Source organism: Setaria italica, chromosome II, assembly GCF_000263155.2.
Source record: "Setaria italica strain Yugu1 chromosome II, Setaria_italica_v2.0, whole genome shotgun sequence".
Taxonomy (NCBI): domain Eukaryota; kingdom Viridiplantae; phylum Streptophyta; class Magnoliopsida; order Poales; family Poaceae; genus Setaria; species Setaria italica.
Genome location: NC_028451.1, coordinates 44,734,061 through 44,750,580, shown reverse-complemented (window position 1 = coordinate 44,750,580; position 16,520 = coordinate 44,734,061). Strand labels below are relative to the sequence as shown.

General features: G+C 48.8%; 2 protein-coding genes across 2 annotated transcripts; one reads left to right on the top strand and one right to left on the bottom strand.

Annotated features, from left to right (window-relative positions):
- Positions 1-6,168: 6,168 nt before the first annotated feature.
- Positions 6,169-8,971, bottom strand: LOC101785047 (pentatricopeptide repeat-containing protein At5g02860). Its single transcript, XM_004958130.2, has one exon. It carries the CDS (start codon positions 8,863-8,865, stop codon positions 6,466-6,468), a length of 2,400 nt encoding a protein of 799 aa, XP_004958187.1. The 5' UTR covers positions 8,866-8,971; the 3' UTR covers positions 6,169-6,465.
- A 2,084-nt stretch (positions 8,972-11,055) lies between these two features.
- LOC101783981 (putative multidrug resistance protein) lies at positions 11,056-16,317 on the top strand. The gene is made up of 6 exons (XM_004958128.3): positions 11,056-11,330; positions 11,431-11,485; positions 11,563-12,199; positions 12,311-12,851; positions 13,596-14,495; positions 14,567-16,317. Exons 1-6 carry the CDS (start codon positions 11,085-11,087, stop codon positions 15,965-15,967), a joined length of 3,780 nt encoding a protein of 1,259 aa, XP_004958185.1. The 5' UTR covers positions 11,056-11,084; the 3' UTR covers positions 15,968-16,317.
- The last annotated feature ends 203 nt before the right edge of the window (positions 16,318-16,520 follow it).

Below are 16,520 nucleotides of genomic sequence, written 5' to 3'. Positions count from 1 at the left end.
CCCGCCACCAAGCCCGCCGAGGTCCCCGCCCCGGCCCCGTCCAAGAAGAAGAAGAAGCCCTCGTCCACCAAGAGCAAGAAGAAGAAGAGCAAGGCCCCGGCCCCCGCCCCCGTCGCCGAGGCACCCACCAGCACCAAGCACTCCAAGGCTAAGGCTCCTGCGTCCAGCGAGGCCGACGCACCCGGCCCCGTCGGCGACGGCGTCGCCGCCGACACCGCGGTATGTTGCTCTCTTCTCTGCTCTGCTCTGCATCTCCACCAGCAATGAGCAATCCAGTGCACGTCTAAAAATCACAACCACAATTCCGTGGTCTCGTAGTAAAACAGATGTAACAACTGCTTCCATTTCACGCTTTACCGTTAATCTTAGGGTTTGTTTGGCAGGCCCCGGCTGTAGCTAAAACAGCTGAGGCCGTGTTTCTCCGATGGAACAGTTTTTTCTTCTGTCTTGGTAGAAAAATGTTTGGTAAAAATATTTCTATTGGCTGTCTAACTTAGAAAGACGAAATGTCCCTTTGTCTTTTTTATTTTCCTTTTTCATTTTCTTTTTCCTTCCTATTTTTCCCCTTGTCTCCTTTTCTTTTCCGCTCACCGGGTGCCCAGCCAGATTCTTATCTTCTTGCAACCAGAGGGGAACCCGCCACGATCAGTTAGCTAGCTACACGTCATGGATAGATTGGTTCAAGAAAGCAATCAAATGCATAGCCGCCGGCGAGTGTAGTCCGCATAGGATGGAGGCGTGGGTCTCCGAGACCCAGGAGCCCCACCGGCGCTGCCGCACGCCGTGATGCCGTCGCTGTGGCTGTGCTATTGGAGATTGAGAGAACAGCTTGCTCTCGCTCGGGCGCTCGGCGTGGGAGTCTTGCACGGTGAGCTGAGAAGGTTGGTGCGCCCGTGCTGCGCCGCTCTCCGGCTCCTCCGCGCTGTCCCTCCCCACGCCGCCCCTTTCCATGGTACTGCCTCCCCTCTCCTCCCCCGCCTCCCCATGCTGCTCGGTGGGCAAAAGGGTCAGATGCCCCCACGTCCGAGGGTGAAGCTGCGGGGGGCTGTTTTTTTCAGCTCCTCCTACCTTGAAAGGCTCCAAAGAGCGGAGTTTGGGGAGCTTCTTCCCAGAAGCCGGTGGTGAAGCACTGCCAAAGCCCTGCTGCATTCAGACTTTCAGAATTGAAAATTAACAATGCGTTTAGAATCAAGTAGTGATAGCGATCACATCTGACAGCTAATCTATGGCCACGCTCTAATATTCTTGCGAGATAAAGGTCATGCTCATCGATTTGACAATTGATTGTTTAGTAACACCTACACCGTGACCATAATGAGTGGGAACCGGTTAGATCCAAACGGCACCGACATGTCGGCCAGGCACGCATGTGCTTCCAGCCGTGTCACGGACATTGTTAATGAGGGTCCGTTTGAATGTTGAGACACGATTAGCTGTCCGCCATTTAGCATTCCATCACGTACTGTACTGTACGTATGTATTAAAATGCAATTTGCAGAGTGTTTTTTTTTACAGTACCATTACTAAAACAACCGTGCATTCTCGAAGCCTGTCTTCACTAGTAATCGTTCATTATTCATTCACTAACAACAAATCAAGAGTGCCATTTACTAAATGGTAGGGAAGCCACGCATGTGATCAGAATTCAGAAGTCACCGAAATACATTTATACAGTCTGCAGTACGTACAGTAGTGTACAGACTGTACATACTGTTGCCGTGACAGATCACGAGACTCGTGTAGCCGCTGCAAGAGCATCACTGATTACTGCAGTACTGTTTGCTTGTTTTTTTACATGGATACGTGGCTGACTGATCAATGCCTCGTTGGTGGTGAATCTGCAGGCTGCTGGAAGGACCGTGGCAGGCGGCATCATGTCGGCCGCGCTGGGCCTCGTCGCCCTCCTCGCCTAGAAACACGGACGCCGACGCACGCGCGCGCGAGCTGGGGGACGGCCGGCGGCCTGCACAGCACAGCCACCCGGGTCCGGGGCGTCCGGCCGCCGGGACGACGCGCCACAACACGACACCATGATGCAGCTAGCCGCCGTGCCCCGGGGCTTTGACGCCGTAGCTCGTTTCCGCGCTGTGCTCTTGTCCATTTTTTCTAGCTAACAGGCTGGGCACGCCTCTTGCTGTGCTGTGTGCAGTAGTTCCACTCGCGTTTGGTGATACACTACCCACCTCGGATTCTTTCTTCTCCCCTCCTTTTCTCTTGTACCCCATTGAGATTGAGATGATTTATTTATATCTTTATTATATAAATCATTGCATGATCCCATCCTATATCCCCTTTTTAATCGTGGATCTGTCTGCTCCCAGTCTCATGTCCCTGTCCTGGAGTGGCCTGGCGCCCTGCTGGCCCGATCTGTTCGTTGGGACGCGCCTGTCGGTTGGCACTGCCTGTTGGGACGAAACACTGTTGTTGCTACATGTCGCGGTCGCGATGCTCGCTTGCTCTCAACGATCGGTACGCGGTTTTGCAATTTTTGCAAAGGACAAGCAATGGCAATGGCGTCGCGAACTCGCGATACCGAAGTTGTGCTCTGCGGGCAAATCCTGATCGGACACAGCTGCCGCCTGCTGGTATATGCGACGTCCACAGGGCCACATCGACACCTGCCAGCCGAGCCAATTCCTCTTGATATCTACAGCGCGCGCGAAATGTGAAATGCGATGGACCAGCTACTGCATATTTTGCCATATACCGTGTGTACGCTAGTTACGATCGCTCCGTGCAAATATCAAGCCACTGAGACGTGTGCGGTGCTTTTTCAGTAGTTCAGTGTGCTCGCTCAGGTCACAATCTGCATATTCACGATGGAATGAGAATTTGGAAAATTCAATTTCAAAAAGAAAGAATTTGGAACTTGGAAAGGCACGCAAAAACAAAAGGTAGTAGTTGGCGCGGGAGGTGGCAATGGCAACAGACGTAGATTCCAAGCCCCCGTGCGTCGTACCAATCATACGAGTAGGATGGCGTGCGCCACGGATCAGCGCCGCTCGCCCGGGCCGAGGGTGGTCACCACGACGCGTGTTTGTTTGCTGCCGCCACGCTACCCTACTAGTAGCGTTCTTCGAACTCTGGTGGCTTTTCGATTCACCTACTACGCGCATTCGCGCAACCAACCCAACGCATAAAAACTGTTCTGTTGTGGTATGTACCGCATGGTCCGCATCAGCTGTTCTGCACCATCGTCGCTCGTCGGCCGTGGAAATCGATTGGCCGGCGTAGTTGACAGTTGACACCAATTTGGTTTCTTTTACAACTGACACCAATTGTTTAACGCAGCTGTGGCCGCAGTTACAGCGAAGGTAAACTGCTGAGCAGATCTGGAAAAGCGTTACAGCCGGATCTTACCGCGCTAAAGACGCCGGAGCAACTTCTCTGGCACCGCGGATCTGAGTGAATCCCGCCCGTGACCGTACCACGAACGCCGGGATCCCCCTGCCCTGCCTGCCTGCGCCGGACGCAAGCCGCTGTCCCGGTCCAGCCTGCTCGAGAATGGTGAGATCGATGGTTCCAGGCTGGTTCTTCTCCTCCAACCCCAATTGGCCAATTCCTTCGTGCACGGCGCTATGGCGAGACGCACTGATGTCGCGGTCTCCAGGCTCCAGCCGGCGCATTCCTTTTTCACGGGAGGGACGCCCAAATCATTGATGACCCTGCCAACCGGTGTCCGTCAGCACCTCATTAACAAATCGTTCCCAACAATTATTGCCATTCCGCCGCGGGAAAAAGGGGATTTGCAAACCACCGGCAACTTGCGGCCGGAAAAAGGAGAATATGTGGTGCTCACGTTCTGGAACCGGGGCGGGAATATTTTGCCGGAACACGAGATGTAGATCCACTCACCAGAATTCAGAGCATACCCCGTATGGAGCAAAACAGCTAGTTGCCAGAAAAGTTAGTCGCCTTTCCTACAACCAGAAGTTTCAGTATAAGGTAGGATGCGACACAGTGACAGTAAATAACACATTTACGTACCATCTAGTAAGATTTGTTATCTTAAAGCTATTGACAAAGTTGCTTTATGAAAATTCCCCGAGTTCAAGGCATCCAACCCCAAAGTGGGGTTCCAACAGTAGATCCCATCATGGTTTAGCGTAGATGCTCAACACCATCATGGAGTTTGAGCGCAATCCACCCCACGCCTGATGGCAACCCCCATCATCTGAGGCGGCAAAGATGCCTCTTGACAACCTACAATTACTAGGCAGTAGGCACTCACCCAAGTCACCAGGGACAGGCCAAGCCAGCACGCAAGCGACAGGCGGCGCTGCGAGATGATGAACCCGGCCAGGAGCAACTTTCCGTTGCGTTGCGCAAAGTTGGGACACCTTTCAAAGCCAACTGCAGTAGCAACATGCACAGCGGCGGCGTTAGAAAACTTACGAGCTGAAGAAATCAGTCATCTTCCTTCGCAGAAAGTGGTAGAACCCTTCCATGGTTCATGTACCATGTGTACCGCCTGAAGAAATGAAATCGGTTGCCTTCCTTTGAATATGCACGCAAGGTTTCTCAGTATTGATTGCACATTACTGCAAAAGAACACATGATCCAGTACATCAGGATTAAGGTCCCGTTTGGAGAGGGGGTGCTAAACTTTAGCACCCCACTTTTTAGCATTGGGCTCCCAAACAGGGTGCTAAAAGGGGTGTGCTAAAGTTTAGCACCTTCATTTTCTTTAGCACACCCAAGGGGTGCTAAAAGGTGCTAATGGTTGCTAAAAGTGGTCCCAAGCTCATTTTTTCCCCTGCTGCCCCCCTCTCTCTCCTCTCCACTTTTCCCCAAGCCAATCATAAATGAGGACAATGTAGTCATTTCTCACCCAACGTGCTAAACTTTAGCACTCCATTTGAGGGTGCTAAAGTTTAACACTGTGCTAAAAATTAGCATTGTGTATCCAAACGGAGCCTAACTTAGAAGTATCACTTTGGTGTAACTGAGACACTGTTGCTTGAATCATAATAACCTGTCATGAAAGTAGGCGTCCTATGCGAAACCACATGCATGTAACGGAAAAGTTCAGACAAAAAAGGGTGGTAAATATCTCAAGCTTCTCTTCCTCATGTTATGGTTATTATATGGTTACTACATAACTATGCAGGCAGAGTGGCAGACTGTACTATTACAGTATATCCTGGAGCAGATGAGGCCTATGTTATTCAATATTCAGAGTCTAGCTCATGGTTTAGGAGAATGCAACTAATTGTTATTTTGATAAATACAGATCGATCATAGATGCCAGTGATATAATTTGTACTTGGACATCAAACATATAAAATGTGTGGTCACTTAATAGGGAAAGAATCAAAGAACTATGCACATACATGGATAAAACATATAAGCACCACAGCATGTTCACAACTTAGAACAGTATGCTAAATGAATGACTAATCAACTTCACCTGTGCAAGCCAAATATACATGCAACATCCAATAGATGTGCAGTGTATTGTTTTGCAATATGGCAGCTAATGGAAGACCTCATGATTGGGTCACATTCAGATTTCACTGTAGGCAGACAGGCATCAGCTGGCAGTAAGGATATCCACTATCAGCACAAGAGGTTCCTCAGCAACCAGGATAACTCTTGGAGAAAACATTTTCCTGAATTCAAATATAAAGACAATACAACAAAAATGAACAGTGGACTCCAAAGGAAAAAATGTAGCAAATCAGACATAGAAAAATGTTGAGTCTCACCATGACTTAGCACAGGTTCATGACTTCTTGTACCGACAAATAGAGCTGTTCATTAGACACACATCTTCGAAATAGCATCTTCAGACTAGTCTGCATCAACCTTCAGCTGCATTGAAATATAAAGAGAAAAACCACAAGTTGCTGATAAAACAATCCTACAGGTCTACTACTAATAATTCAGACAATCTCACACAAATGAAAATACAGATCTATAACAAAGCAAGTCAACTCTAGGTTACAAGTGGTACAGTCCCTCACATACATACCTTGACTAAACATGTGCAGAACTTCTAAAAATAACTTTATCAAAATAGAAAACTAGATGTACCCGTTTTCAGTTTACTGTGAGAATGCAAATACAACTTAAATTTTCAGCAAAGAGAACCAGAGAGATAAACTTACAAAAACAATTAATAAACACACATCACTGCTCTTTAAGTATATAAATTAAGACAACAAATGCATGCATGTATTGTTCATAGGCAAAACTTCCAACAGATCAGGTCCAAAATGGCAGATGCAGTTACAAAATCAAGGTGGTTCATCCAGTATGAAGGTTCTACAACATGAGTTCCCCTGCAAATTTAGCAGAGGAACTATATGTATTTCATCAGCTTCTTTCAATTCTTCTTCACAATACATGTAATCTGTACAAATCCACTCTGATGTACATGCCACTAAGGACAAAAAAGAAAATAGTACTATCTACTTATCATCCTCAGGAATTCCCAAAATGGTTTCATTCTCAACAACTATATTACGAAGTGTGTTTTGCCCATAGTTCTAGCAGTCTCTGCTTTTCTTGTTTAGATATTCCAGGATAAAGCTTAGGAAGGTTAATAAGGAATGATTTGGCCTCTACCATCCTTCCATGTCTACAATAGCCCTGCAATATTGAATTGTAAGTTCTCTCATTGGGCTTGCAACCCTGGGCAACCATATAGCGTACTAAATCAATAGCTTCTTCAAACATTGTGTTGGCAACATAGCTCTTGATGAAAATATTGTACGTCACAATATCCGGTTTCACGCCTGAACATTTCATCTCAGAGAACAACCTAGAGGCTTCTTTCACCTGTCCTTTTCTTCCATATGCATATATCACAGTGTTATAAGAGTATCGATCAGGGCGCATACCACTTGACTTGATCTCAGTGAGGATCGTTTCACACTTTTCAGAGTCACCTAAACGGGAATACATATGCATCAGGCTATTATAGGTTGCAGCACTGTGGTTGATACAATTCTCTTTCATGAGTGAAAGAATCTCTTCCACTTTCTTGACCATCCTATTTTTCCCATATACGGATATCATAGCGTTAAGAACATTAATGTCCAGGGAGCAACGCCTCCTCCTCAGTTCCTGGAATGCCTTTTCTGTCTCGGATAAATTATTAACTTTGTTGTTGACTAAGACCAATGTTTTTACAAGCCAGTTGTGTGGTTCAATCCTCTCTGAGTATATATCTTCTGACAGAGCTTTCATTTTGTCCAACTTCTTTGCATTAGCATATGCATGAAGCAATGATGAATAACTGAGTTCATCTGGCTTACAGTCCCGATCCTCCATCTCAGCAAACATCTTTTCTGCCTGTTCCCAGCGACCACCCCGAGCCAATGCAGATAGAACAGCATTGTAGGTCGAAACGTCTGGATATATACCAGCTTCTATCATCCTCTTGTATATCTCCATTGCTTGATCAAACAAACCACATCGACTATAGGAACTAATCAGTGAAACATATGTGTCCCTCTCGGGGATATAACCAGCTTTCTTCATCTCCTTAAATACACCAGAAACCTCAGAGTCTAAACCATTCTGCCCAAACACTGCCAAGAGTGTGTTCCACGTGACAACATCCGGCACATACCCAGCAGCCCTGAGCTCATCAAATACAGCCATCATCTCTGTGAACTTACCCCTTACCCCATGCATCTTGATCAATGCATTGTACGTGCACAGATTCGGGCTACATCCGTTCCTCACCATTTCAGTGTATGTCCCAACAGCTGCATCAATTTTGCCAACCCTATCAAGGCCAGAGATCAATGTTGTGTATGTAACCACATCTGGCTTGATCCCCTTCAACTCCATCTCCTGTTTCAGCTCCACGGCCCCTTCCAACAACCCATCCTTGACATAGGCTGAGATGAGGGAGTTGTAGGTCACCACACTGGGTGGACAGCCTGCATTCTTCATCTCCTTGAGAACCCCAATTGCATCCTCATGCCTCCGTGCCTTACCATACACATCAACCAGGGAATTGAATGTGACCTTGTCAGGTTCGAACCCAGCAGCCCTCATCTCATCAAACACCTGCGAGGCCTCCCTGTAAAGCCCCCTACGACGGCAACAGCTGATGAGCGTGTTGTAAGTATACCTGTCCATCGCAACGCCGTCCTCCTTCATGGAGTCGACGAGCGCCACCACTTCCTTCCACGGGACAGCCATCTTGGAGTAGACATGGAGCACGACGTTGTAGGTGACGAGAGCCGGCCGCACGCCGCTATCAACCATGCGCCGGAACACGCAGACCGCGTCCCGGAACCGGCCGGCACGGGAGAATGCGGACACGAGTGCCGTGTATGCGCTGGCATCGGGCGCCGGCGCGGCCTCGAGGAGAGCGGCGGCCTCGGAGAGGCGGCCGGCGCGCGCGAGCACGCGGACGGCGGCGGGGAGCACGCGCGGTTGGTGGAGGGCGCGGTCACCGTGAAGGTCCCGCGCCGCGCGGACCGCGGCGAGCGCGACGCCGGGGTGCCCAGCGCGTGAGGCGAGCGCGTTCACGACAGCAGCGAGGTCGTTCTCGGGTAGAGCGGAGAGGATGTCGCGCGGGGAGAAGTGTTCGGATGGGTCGGCGAGGAGCGCGAGGAGCGCGCGGCGGGCGGGGAGGGAGAGGGACGGCGGCAGGTGCCACGGCTGGTCGTCGCCGCCGGTCCCGCCGCGGGAGGGGTCGAGCGGGCGGCCGAGGCGCGGCTTGCGCGAGGAGGAGGTCGGGGTGGGGCGGGAAGTGGAGAGGAGGGAGGTCGGGGAGAAGAGGCGAGGAGGGGAGGAGGAGGTGTGAGGCTGGCGGTGGGTGATTATGGGGTTGGGGATAGTAGGGCGCGGCGGCGGCGCAGGCGCGCGGAGGGGGAGCGGGAGGGTGAGCATTTCGGCCATGGCGCGGCGGGCGGGAACCGCCGGGGTTTAGGGGTTAAAATCTGCTGCCGGAGCGGCGGTGGCACCGGCGCGGCCGCTCGTGGAGACGAAGAAGATTGGATGGATATGCCTGACAAACGACGCGGGGAGCGCTGGGCCGGTCGCCCGGCTACTTGGAGGCCCAATTACGTAAAGGTGGTTCTCTAGTGGGCCGGTGACTAAGGGGTGTTTGATATGAGGTGTTAAACTTTAACAGTGTGTTCGGATGCTAATTAGGAGAACTAAACATGAGTTAATTATAAAACTAATTGTAGAACCCTGTGCTAATTCGCGAGACGAATCTATTAAGCCTAATTAATCCATCATTAGCAAAATGGTTACTGTAGCACCACACTGTCAAATCATGGACTAATTAGGCTTAATAGATTCGTCTCGCGAATTACACTCCATCTGTGCAATTAGTTTTGTAATTAGCCTATATTTAATACTCTTAATTAGCATCCAAACATCCGATGTGACGGGTGTTAAACTCCTTGTTGCCAAGCAGGCCCTAAATAATTCAACAACGAAGACCCCCAAGCGAAAAGCTAATTCCGCATATGACTATTGGCATGCCGATTAAATCCAATAAATCGTAGATAATATACCTTTGTTTATCTTTCTATTTATATTTTTTATGCATAAAAGCGCTCCCTTCTAGTATGTTTCGAAAAAAAGGGGTCTCACTTCTTTGATGTTTTCCTTTAGCTACTTAGCTACTCCACCCATGTCACGTGTCAGTTTCTCAGCTGGATATATCCATTTCAGGCGACTGCTTACAATCACTCGAGGTGGTTTTACTTAGGGGGCGTTTGATATCCGGGACTAAACTTTAGCCCTATCACACCGGATGTTTGATACTAATTAGGAGGACTAAATATAAGCTAATTACAAAACTAATTGCAGAACCGCTAGGCTAAATCGCGGGACCAATCTATTAAACCTAATTAATCCATCATTAGCGAATGGTTATTGTAGCGCCGCATTGTCAAATCATGGACTAATTAGACTTAATAGATTCGTCTCGCGATTTAGCCTAGAGGTTGTGTAATTAGTTTTGTAATTAGTCTAGGTTTAATACTCCTAATTAGTGTCAAACATTCGATGTGACGGGGGCTAAAATTTAGTCCCCTCCTCCCAAACACCCCCTTACTCTTGTTTCCAATACAGATACAGTGAACACGTTTTTCATGTTAGGCTTGCTCAGTTGGTGCATTTCAGTATCGGCGGTGTTATCCTCTATGTTGGTCACAATAGTACTCTCTCTGTTTCAAAGTGCAGTTCGTTTTGACTTTTCTAAATACATAGATTTTACTATGTACCTAGACATAACCCTATATGTCTAGACATATAGATAGACATATAGCAAAATCTATGTATCTAAAAAAGTTAAAACAACCTATATTTTGGAACGGAGGGAGTACGCTATAATTACCCTAAAATCATCGCACTTTGCTCACTCCAATTAGACTGGTCCTCAGATTAACCTTTGGTGCATTTCCTGTTCATGATGGAGGCATTCATGTCTAATGAAGCACGCAGGAAGCAGAAGGCATCTAAGCTCCAAAAGTGATGGTAACTTGTTAAGTGCCCATACTCTGATATATGTACATAAAACATATTATTTTTATGTTCAGGTTGAGGCAACTGTGATCACATGATAACTTTTCTGCCTCTTTCAGCAACAATTATCTCTTCTTTCTTTTGTAATCTGTTCCCCACCCCTTCTGTTTCTTGTACATAACTTTTACTTTTAGTATGTATAATCAGTAGGGGCCACGCCCCTCTTGTTCCGTAAAAAAAAAATGTCTCTTCTGCTTCTGAACGACAAGCTTCTTCCTAGAGCACTCCATTCCTCTCTAATGGTGGCGGCCCCTCTCATCGATGATTTGGATTTTGGTAAAGGCGCATTTGGCATCAGTGCACTCTTCGCCCGATGATGTGGGGGTGAAAAGCAGAGGGGAGGTGGTGGACCAGGATGAACTTTCTTCAAAGCAGGATACCAACAACGGGCGAATCTCTCGGTCTGACGTTCTACCAGCAACACGTCAGCCACCCAACGTCAGATGACAGTGCGTCAGAGAAAAAGTTTCCAACATCATCAGGAACAGTGACTAGCACCTGCTGACTGCTGCCACGCAATATAATATCTTTCGAGCAGGACCGAGACCGATCAGTATGCCAGCTAGCTCGCCGGAGATATGGCCAAGGACGACAGCCCGGCGGAGACGGTGGAGGAGAAGCCGGCGGCGCCGGTTCTGCGGTCGTTCGCGTCAGTGTTCATGCACGCGGATGCGGTGGACGTGGCGCTGATGGTGCTGGGCCTGGCGGGCGCCATGGGCGACGGCATGTCGACGCCGGTGATGCTGGCTATCACCAGCCGCGTCTTCGACGACACCGGCAGCGGCCCCGATCACCTCCAGCAGTTCAGCTCCAAGATGAACGTGGTACAGATTCCATCTCAGATGTTCCAAATTTCCAATCCTTGGCAATGTCGTTACACGCATGAACAACAACACTGACGCATCCACCGGATCTCTCTGCCAGAACGTGAGGAATACCCTCTTCTTGGCTGCTGCACACTGGATCGCGGCGTTCCTAGGTGAGCGCGCACTGCCACAAGCATGCCGATGCTCCGGCCGCTGCCTCTCAGACCACCGTGGATTATTTTCCGTGCAGAGGCGTATTGCTGGACGCGGACGGCGGAGCGGCAGTCGTCGCGGATGCGGGCACGGTACCTGCGGGCGGTGCTCCGGCAGGACGTGGAGTACTTCGACATCAGCGCGGGCTCGACGTCGGAGGTGATCACCGGCGTCTCCGGCGACGCCCTCGCCGTGCAGGACGCGCTGAGCGAGAAGGTGCCCAACTTCGTGATGAACGTCACCCTGTTCGTGTCCAGCTACGCTGTCGCGTTCGCGCTCCTGTGGCGGCTCACGATGGTGTCGCTGCCGTCCGTGCTGCTGCTCGTCGTCCCCGGCTTCCTGTACGGCCGCGTCCAGGTCGGCCTGGCGCGCCGCATGCGGGAGCAGCACGCGCGCCCGGGCGCCATCGCCGAGCAGGCCGTGTCGTCGGTGCGCACCGTGTACTCGTTCGTCGCGGAGAGGGCCACCGCGGCGCGGTTCTCCGCCGCGCTGGAGGAGTCGGTGCGGCTCGGGCTCAGGCAGGGGCTCGCCAAGGGCGTCGCCGTCGGCAGCGGCGGCATCCGCATCGCCATCTTCGCCTTCAACGTCTGGTACGGCAGCCGCCTTGTCATGTACCACGGCTACAAGGGCGGCACCGTCTACATCGTCGCCGTCGTCATTGTAGTCGGAGGCGGGTACGTCGTAATCCCTGCTAGCTTCGACTCTGCACATGCTTCACCATAAATTTGTTTCGCCGATGCAAGACGCCGACCCGGGCACGCCATTAACGCGAATTGACCACGCAGAGCGCTAGGGTCCGCGTTGTCGAACATCAAGTACTTAGCGGAGGCGAGCTCGGCGGCAGAGCGGATCGTGGAGTTGATCAGGCGGGTGCCCAAGATAGACTCGGAGAGTGGCGCCGGTGAGGTGCTAGACAGCGTCGCCGGCGAGGTGGAGTTCAGGAACGTGGAGTTCTGCTACCCGTCGCGGCCGAAGAGCGCCGTCTTGGTGAGCTTCAGCCTACGCGTGCCGGCCGGACGCTCGGTGGCGCTGGTGGGCGCCAGTGGGTCGGGGAAGTCGACGGTGATCGCGCTGCTGGAGCGCTTCTACGACCCGACGGCCGGGGAGGTGATCCTCGACGGCGTGGACATCCGGCGGCTGCGGCTCAAGTGGTTGCGCGCGCAGATGGGACTCGTCAGCCAAGAGCCGGCGCTGTTCGCGACGTCGATCAGGGAGAACATACGGTTTGGAAAGGAGGACGCCACGGAGGAGGAGATCACGGCTGCGGCGAAGGCGGCCAACGCCCACAGCTTCATCTCGCAGTTGCCGCGGGGCTACGACACGCAGGTATAGTATGTGCCATGTTCAGATGTTCTACTTGCTTAGTGCTGAAAAGACAAAGTTAGATGGATAACCGTATCATCATCTGCCAATAGTAACTTCTGTCAGTTAACTATCTCTAATTGGGGATAGGGACCAAATTAGCAGTAGAACGATCACCTCAAACAATCAAATATTCAACTAAAATTTTGAGTTCCACATAATAGGAAGGATGCCATTAGGCAGTATGTCATCTGACAAACTGAACACGCATGTCAATTTTACATATGTATAGTATAACACAAATAAAAAGACAGATACATTCTTCTAACCAGGGATGCCGTGACCACAAATTAAATGTTGTCAATCATGTAATGTACACACTAACTGGTAAGAAAGGTTAGGAATGGAATAAGAGAGTCGTACAAACAAAGGTTTGCTGACGTGAATAATTTGCATCTTTGCTGATGTAATTAAAGATCAATTACCTCTACACTCTTGCCACATCAAACTTGGGTTGTCCTTTTTAATTTTTATTTCAAGAAACTTAAGTCAATTCCCTGGCTGCAGTTAATATGAAAAAAAAAACATTCTCAAGAGATTTCTACCTTGAACTGTTTTTTACTATCAACTATTTATTGCTCATCTTGCAAAAGGTTCATTTTTTTTTTTGAAAGCTGCAAAAGGTTCATTTTGACTAGACTTGTTCAAGTAATTATAAGAAGTTGTTCTTACATGGACGCTAACCATATACAAACTAATTAATAACAGGTGGGTGAGCGTGGTATCCAAATGTCTGGAGGACAGAAGCAAAGGATTGCTATTGCCAGAGCACTCATAAAGTCACCCAAGATCCTCCTCCTCGATGAAGCCACTAGTGCATTGGACACTAATTCAGAGCATGTTGTGCAGGAGGCGCTTGAGTTGGTCTCCATGGTCCGAACTACTATTGTAGTTGCTCATCGTCTCTCCACTATCCGCAACGCCGATATGATTGTTGTCATGCAGTCTGGTGAGGTCAAGGAGTTAGGATCCCATCATGAGCTCAATGGAAATGAGAATGGCCTCTACTCATCTCTTGTCCGCCTTCAGCAAACCAGAGATTCAGTGGACATGACCGAGGACGGCGAGGAGCTTGGAAAAACTAGAAGTACAGATATTTTGCGGCAATCAAGCAGTCAAAGCATGAGCAGGGGTTTCACTGCAGCAAGTAGGTCGAGCTCAACACGTTCAGTGGGTGATGTAAAAGCTTATGGTAACACAGAGAATCCAAAGCTTCCCGTGCCATCCTTCAGGAGGCTACTTATGCTTAATGCACCAGAAATGAAGCAGGCACTTATGGGAATCTTTAGTGCAATTGTGTCTGGAAGCATACAGCCTGTGTTTGCCTATGCCATGGGTAGCGTGATCTCGATCTACTTCTCAACAGATCATCAAGAGATCAAGAAGGAAACAAGGACCTATGCACTTGTCTCTGTCGGCCTTGCGGTGCTGACATTCCTTATCAGTATTGGGCAACATTACAACTTTGCTGCCATGGGGGAATATCTCACAAAGAGGATCAGGGAACAAATGCTCTCTAAATTTCTCACTTTCGAGATCGGGTGGTTTGACCGCGATGAGAACTCTAGTGGTTCCATATGCTCACAGCTTACCAACGATGCCAACATTGTAAGTACAATAAAGCTTCTAAATATTTAGAAGAAAACAATATTTGACAAGACATAATTTTTGTATTGCAGGTGAGGTCACTGGTGGGTGATCGAATGTCTCTAGTGACCCAGACAGTTTCTGCAGTTCTAACCGCGTACATCATGGGTCTAGTGATTGCTTGGCGTTTAGCTCTTGTGATGATTGCAGTGCAGCCTCTTGACATTACATGCTTCTATACTCGCCATGTCTTACTAAAGAGAATGTCCAAGAAATCAATGCAGGCACAATCTGAATGCAGTAAGCTTGCTGCCGAGGCTGTCTCTAATCTCCGAACGATAACTGCTTTCTCATCCCAGAACCGCATCCTGCACCTCTTTAACCAAGCACAAGATGGTCCACGCAAGGAAAGCATCCGACAGTCATGGTTTGCAGGTTTTGGCCTCGGCACCTCCATGAGCATTTTGAGATGTACATGGGCACTCACCTTCTGGTATAGTGGCATTCTCATAGCTGGGCACCATATTACCGCGAAGGCCTTTTTCCAAACCTTTTTGATTCTAGTAAGCACAAGCCTTGTGATTGCAGATGCAGGTAGTGTTACTGCAGACCTTGCTAAGGGTGCTGATGCAGTCGCTTCGGTGTTTGCTGTTCTTGATCGGAAAACAGAGATAGATCCCGATAGCCCCGATGGATATAAACCAGAGAAGCTCAAAGGCGAGGTGGACATTAGAGAAGTTGATTTTGCATATCCATCAAGGCCAGATGTGATCATCTTCAAAAGATTATCCTTGAGCATCGAACCAGGCAAGTCAACGGCATTTGTTGGGCAAAGTGGTTCAGGCAAGTCGACCATTATTGGGCTTATAGAGAGGTTCTATGACCCAATTAGCGGGGTAGTAGAGATCGATGGTAAAGATATTAAAACATATAATCTTCGAGCCCTACGACAGCACATTGGGCTGGTGAGCCAAGAACCAACACTATTTGCAGGTACCATCAGAGAGAACATTGTGTATGGCACCGAAACAGCGAGCGAGGAAGAAATTGAGAATGCGGCAAGATCTGCAAATGCACATGACTTCATTAGCAACCTGAAGGATGGATATAACACAAGGTGTGGTGAGCAAGGTGTTTTACTTTCAGGAGGGCAGAAGCAGCGCATTGCTATTGCTCGTGCGATTCTAAAGAATCCTGCAATATTGCTTCTGGATGAAGCTACAAGTGCATTGGACAGTCAGTCTGAGATGGTGGTGCAAGAGGCATTGGACCGAATGTTGACAGGCAGGACCAGCGTAGTGGTGGCACACAGGCTGAGCACTATTCAGAACTGTGACATGATCATTGTGCTTGAGAAAGGAATTGTTGTGGAGAAAGGCACACATGCATCCCTCCTTGGAAAAGGTCCTGCTGGAACATACTTTGGATTGGTTAATATGCAGCAAGGAAGCAACCACACCAACAGCTCTGTGATTCTGCATGAAAAACCATAGTTCCACATTAGCAGTACATGTGCTGTCTTCCTTCAACAATGGGCAGCAGCAGTAGTTATTTGCTGGGCTTCTATGCAAACTATTTTCTGGTTAACCCATGTATTGCTGATCCAAACCAGAAATTACTACCATGTATATTTTCTGGTTAACCCATAGTTCCATTTTAGCAGTACATGGGCAGTCTTCCTTCAACAATGGGCAATCTCCTATTGCTCTATCAGTACATGCTGGTATGTAAAGCTTGTGGTTTATTTTCAGAGGCATAAGTATTATAAAACATGTATAAACATTAGAAGTTTACAGATAAATTTTTGGAGCCCTTAATCAACCAAAATTTATTATATTTAGAAGTTTACAGATAAATTTTTGGAGCCCTTAATCAACCAAAATTTATTATATTTGTTCTCTCATTTATTTATATTCTAACACAGTACCCGTTGGTCACCGAGAAGGAAATGTCTAGGTGGCAATGAGATGATTTTTGTTTGAGTTGATGCCTAGATTATCGACCATTGACTACTAGGATTTGGATGAAAATATTATGTTGGTTTCC